The sequence below is a fragment of the Nothobranchius furzeri genome, chromosome 1, assembly GCF_043380555.1.
Source record: "Nothobranchius furzeri strain GRZ-AD chromosome 1, NfurGRZ-RIMD1, whole genome shotgun sequence".
Classification (NCBI taxonomy): Eukaryota; Metazoa; Chordata; class Actinopteri; order Cyprinodontiformes; family Nothobranchiidae; genus Nothobranchius; species Nothobranchius furzeri.
Window position 1 is genome coordinate 32,429,029 of NC_091741.1, and position 6,000 is coordinate 32,435,028.

The 6,000-nt window shown below is 47.2% G+C and overlaps 1 protein-coding gene across 5 annotated transcripts in view; it reads right to left on the reverse strand.

The window, feature by feature from the left end:
• The window catches only part of LOC139071589 (coiled-coil domain-containing protein 136-like), a 38,935-nt gene that overhangs the window by 29,819 nt on the left and 3,116 nt on the right, over positions 1 to 6,000 (reverse strand). For 3 of the 5 annotated variants that reach the window (XM_070554404.1, XM_070554356.1, XM_070554375.1), the window contains exons 2-4: positions 3,230 to 3,529; positions 3,078 to 3,152; positions 747 to 1,037 (exon numbers count right to left, since the gene is read on the reverse strand). In XM_070554404.1, the coding sequence (XP_070410505.1) occupies positions 747 to 1,037; positions 3,078 to 3,152; positions 3,230 to 3,529 (666 nt within the window). Of the gene's footprint in view, positions 1 to 746; positions 1,038 to 3,077; positions 3,153 to 3,229; positions 3,530 to 4,735; positions 5,902 to 6,000 lie in introns of those variants that run through there. The other 2 variants (XM_070554418.1, XM_070554447.1) reach the window with 2 other exon arrangements.

Genomic DNA, 6,000 nt, shown 5'->3' on the forward strand with positions numbered 1-6,000 from the left:
TCGGAGAAACCAAACAGCCACTTCACAAGCACATGGCACAACATAGAAGAGCCACCTCCACGGGACAGGACTCAGCAGTTCATTTGCATCTAAAGGTCAAAGGTCACTCTTTCGAGGATGCCAACGTTCACATTTTGGACAGAGAGGACAGATGGTTTGAAAGAGGAGTAAAGGAAGCCATTTATGTCCACTGTGAGCAACCATCTTTGAACAGAGGCGGTGGTTTACGACACCAACTGTCTGCCATCTATAATCCAGTTTTGAGATCCCTTCCTAGATGCCTCAACGCCCACGCATATCCTGGGCCATCTGACCTCAGGAATTCACATGATAGGGTGGGGCCAGGCTTCACAATGAGCTCACCCGAAACTCTGGCTGAATAGGACCCACACCCACCCTCAATGTGTTTATGTAGAAGATCATCAGGGGGTCTTTTGTTCCCTCTTCGGGGGGAAACTCCCACTGGGTTTGAATCTGGGACTCTCCACCATTTCACCTTAGAAGTGAAGAAGCCTCTCGGATGAGAGGTGAAACGTCTTCAAGCAACTCAAAGAAGTCCAGACGCTTTTCTTTCAAAGCTCCTTAGACTACAATGACCTGGATGACTGAGAACCTTCACAGACAAACACCAGAAAGGATTTTAATCATATCTTGACATATGGTGGTGGCCACAAAGGTCATTAAAGGTCATAAAGCAATGAAACTGTCAAAAGATTGACGAAAGGTACTGTATACATCTCTCTTACCTTGTTTGTTGGTATCGTTCTTAAGGCTCATCTCGACCCTCAGCGTGCTGATCTGCTGCTCGTACTCGCCCGCTGTGGCATGGAGGCGCTGAAGCTCCGCCCTCAGACGACACAGCTCCTCCTGGAGGGAGGCAATGTCATTCTCCCTCTCAGCTGCCACCTCCTCGGCTGCCTGTTGCAGCATCAGGACCTCCTCTTGAGTAGAACGCAGCTCCAGCTGAACCTCCTCTAACTCGCTCTCCTTCTCCTCCTCGAGGCTGTTCATGTCCTCCTGAATGGAACGAAGCTGAGCTGCAAACGTCAAGAAGTTTAGAAACAGTCACATTAGAGCCAAAACCATCCTTACCTAACCCTACCCCCCAACACACACACACACACACACGCACACACACACACACGCACAGTAAAAAGTGTGTGTAAATAAAGTTTTCCAGACTCTTCCTTGAGCGGGATCGTGCTCGGCTCTCACCAGAAGTGAAAAGCCTCAAGAACAAACGAAGAGCTTACCGAGGAACTGATGTGACCCAACACACCTGCTGAGGGTCTCTGGTCCACACACGGGTATTTTACCCAATAGTTGACGTGTGTTGCCTCTTTTGAATGACAGAAATTCATATTCTGGGAATAAATGTTTATCTTGTGCTGTGTGTGATCGGTGGTTCCATCCAGTGAGTAAAATGTACACCACTGGAATATATTTAGGTGATTACAAGAATATTAAAGGAGATGTTTTTATTTTCCACAGTAAGACCATTTAATGTTAGCACCTTTTCTTTGTGAAATTGATTCATTTCCATCCGTCCATTTCAGGCCGCTTATCCGGGGTTGGGTTGCGGGGGCAGCAGCCTAAGCAGGGCAGCCCCCTCTCCCCAGCTACCTGGACCAGCTCCTCCTGTTTCCAGTTAGGAGCACAGCAGATGTTTGGCTGCACAGCTGAAGCGTCAGCCCTCCCCGTGTGAAAAGACTCTGGGTAAAGACAAACGTGTCTACCTGCGTATGTCCACTGAGCAAGGACACAGAACAAATGTGTCCCATCGTCCTCGTACTAAACGTAGCTCTACCCTACACCTGCGGTCACTGGCTTCAGAAGAAGGTCACACACAGCAAACCGCCACTGCAACCTTCAAACCTTCACCTTCTACAGCCAATCCTCCCCGATGGCACTCACCTGTCTATGGGACTGTGGAACAGCCAATCAGCAGTAAGCAAAGCACACTTCATTACTGCACATGCCAACCACCTGTGACTTGACGCCCTGGGTCTCACTGAGACCTGGATCAAACCTGGTGTACCCCAGCTGTACTCTCAATCTACCACACCTTCTCCCATACGTCTCATGCATCTGGTAAAGGTGGTGGAACGGGCATGTTCATCTCCAACGAAGGGCTGGTTACTACGTACTCCTCCTTTGAATACCATGCCATTCAACTCATTTTCACAAGAAACTGTGCCATAGATGCAATCTCTGTCACACCATTGCATCTTTCCGATCATTTCTTTATTCAGCTTGAGGCTCCAGGGGAGGTCCACTGCCTCCACCCCAATGGACTCATTCCACCGCAACCTCCGCAATCTGGCACCCATCCATTTCGCCTCCTCTCTCCCATCCCCTAGTTCATTCTCCACCCTTGAAGTGAATGATACCACTGAATCACACTGCTCTTGTCTCAACGTGTGTGTGCCCTTTAGCCACCAGACCTGCTGGATCCTCTCAGTCGCATCCTTGGCTAAATGATACCCTCTGGTCTCTACGCACCAATCTAAGAGCTGCAGAACAGAAATGGCACAAAACGAAAGATCCTGATGTGTGTGTGTGTGCGTGTGTGTGTGTGCGTGTGTGTGTGTGTGCGTGTGTGTGCTCTGCCTTCTCCATCCCCAGTGAGTCGTGGTGGGCGGCTGCTCATACTGAGCCAACTGCCCACAGAGTCCAAACTGTCAGGTTGATTCAGAGAAATGTTTTTAACTGAAATTCATGTTTTTTGTTTTCTAACGATCGATTTGAGATTTTCTCACTAAATCTATTCAAGTTTATTTATAGAATGCCAAATCATGAAAACAGTCATAAATCTAACACGTTTACAGTTTAATTGTATCAATATCTACTTATGTTTTTTAATTAGACTTAATTTTTATCTCTAGATTGTACTGAATTATTTTTAAATTTAAAGTTACTTAATATTAATATGTGTCACTTTGTTGTCTTCATTTTTTATCGTGACTGTAGGCACCGTTCTGACAACATGGACACAGATCCTCTCTGAACTAGTCTCACAGTAAAGTAGCAACAGACGGTCAGATGTTTGTGGACCACGTTCTGGTTCTGGGACGGACCTTGCAGCCTCTGGATCTGCCTGGTGAAGCTCTCGGCCTGATGAGCGCTGGCCAGCCGCTCCTCCTCCAGCACACCTGAGCAGGACCACAGTGACATTTAAATGAGTGACTGATCCTCCTTAGACCAACCCATCCATTCTGCACCTCCTCACCCTGCAGCTCCATAAAGTTCTCCTCATGCCTCTGAGAAACCTCCCGTGTCTCCTCCAGCTCCAGGAGAAGCTGTTCCATCTGAACCCTGAACTTCTCCAGCTCCTCCTCTTCTCCTTCTCCATCCTTCATTCCTCCTTGCTCTTCTTCTTCAGACTCTGCCTCCTTCGTCTCCATCTTCTCCTCCTGCTGCCCCTTCTCTCCCTCTACAACTGTCTCCTCGTCCAAGGACTCCCTTCCTTTGGCCATCAGAGTTTGAGCCAACATGACGGGTTTCTCCTCCTTAACTTCACACACGTCATCTGCAGAAACACACAGAAGTCTCATCAGCAGCTTGTGTGTGCCGGATCTCTGAGAACATGCCAGGAACAGTGTTGGGAGTAATGCAGTACAAAAGTAATTAATTACTGTAATGCATAGCTTTTTGCTGTAATGTGGTAATGTAAGGCATTACAGGGAAAGAAAATGGTAATATTTACTCGCTACGGTTGTCAGTAACGCGGTAATTACAACGCATTTTTAAACCCAGAATCAAGATGTGGGTTTCTAAAACATTCTAATTGCGGGAAGCCTGAAAAAAGATCCAGTGTCCACATATATGACGTCATGTATGGACTCAGCTTTGCAGGCAGAGAGGACGCAGCGGTAACGGCTCAAATACTCCAGCTGCATCCTCCGCGCGGCCGCTGTTATATTCATAAAACCGCTCCACCAAAACAAAGTCATTCGTTTGTGATCGTTTATATCAGCGCATATTCTCTGGTACTTCATGTACTTTTCAGCTGAGTTCATAATCTGTGCCCCGGGGATTTCAACTCATTGCTGCTGAGCAAGCTTTTATTTTTTTGCATTGGGTAGATCCCTTTGGCTGAAAGTAGGAAGTCTAGGAAACAGTTTTTTGAAGACGGAGAAAACATGCAGCATGCAGGAAGGTTAGAGAGAGAAAGGGCCGGAAATTATTCACATAAAACCAAGAAAACAAAACAAAGCGCTTGAGAAGAAAAAAGTAGGTAGATTTATCCCCAATACACATTTTTACCAGTGAAAAGCAATAATATATAAGCATTTAATATTTATACATGTGATAGAATCAGATCACCCCAGAAGTCAGTCCCACATCCAGGGCCGTATCAAGGCATTTGGGGACCAAGGCAAATATAGGCTTGGAGCCCCCACCACCCCACTCCCTGCTCAGGTAATCTAAGATGGCAGCGTGCTGAGAGTACAGATCGTTGTTGTTTTTATTTAATAAACAATCATTTTAAAGCACTGTTATTATATCTGACTGTGTTTAACAGCAATCCTAGCTCAGACACCACATCACCTTCCACATATGTGTCATGAGCTCACTGAGCGTCACATGACCAGATTCATACTGAAGTTGTTTTGGTGAAAGTAACTTAAAGTAATGCAAAAGTAGTGTAATGCCTTACATTTTAAAATCAGTAACATTGTAATGTAATTAGTTACTTTAAAATGAGGGTAACAAGTAATAAATAATGCATTACAGTTTGGAAGTAACTTGCCCAACACTGGCCAGGAAGCACCTGTGGGGTAAGGGAGAAAGTCAGAAGAAGAAGAAGCTTCCAATTACAATAAAATATAAAAAAAATAAAACTAAAAATCAAAGAAGACCGAGACCTGCAGAACGCAGCAGAGAGGGAGACCAGATGTCCCTCATTACTGACCGTCTCCTGTTTCAGATTTAAATCCATCTGTGTGAAGACAGCCGAGTCTGCCGATCAAACCAGGATTGGAGCGAGTGGAGAAAGCCACAAACCACCACAGCAGAAGGAAACAAAGACTTGAGCATTGAAGCGGTTCAGGGAGGCTCTGAGTCCGTTTTCATGACATGACGAGTCCAAAGTGTTCAAAATACTAAATCCACTGATCTCAGGCTCAGGGGGAGAGGTCCAGAGTCTGGGGGCCACAGCAGCAGATGATCTGTCACCTTTGACCTTTAGCCTGGTGCTGCACAACCAGTAGGCTTTGGTCACTGGACCTCAGGGACCTGCTGGGGGTGTAGGGACTGAGAAGATAATAATAATAATAATAATAATGATGATAATAATAATAATAATGAGAATACATTGAACTTACACCCAAAGACGCTTTCACACACTCTCACATTCACACACTGCTAGTGATGGTAAGCTACTTGTAGCCACAGCCGCCCTGGGGAGGTCTGACAGAGGCGAGGCTGCCATTTGGCGCCGTCGGCCCCTCTGACCACCACTAACACAGGCAAGTTGGGTGAAGTGTCTTGCCCAAGGACACAACAGCAGGATACCCCTGGCGGGAGCTGGAATCGAACTCATGACCCATGATCATGAGGCAACCCGCTCTACCTCCTGAGCTACTGCTGCCCCATGATCACCAATGTAAGATGGCCACCCCTAGAAAACTGCTGGTCCCCCCAGGGAAGACCCGTGTTAATAAATCATATTAATGTTTGTTAGGGTTCCTGTAATTTAGCTCCTCTGCCCTCCTCTACGATTTCTGCTGCTGCACCTACAGCCTCACTAGTCCCAACCTTTCAGGACCAAGGATAGCACCTGTGTGTCACCCTCGCTCTGTAGCCTACGGGATCAGCACCATGGAGAGAGGCGTGCCTACCAGCAGCTACCACTCAACAGGACAACACGCTGGGACACGCAGAGGGACACGCTGGGGGACATGCTGGGACACACAGAGGGACACGCTGGGGGACGCAGCGACCCACAGAGGGACACGCTGGGGGACATGCTGGGACACACAGAGGGACACGCTGGGG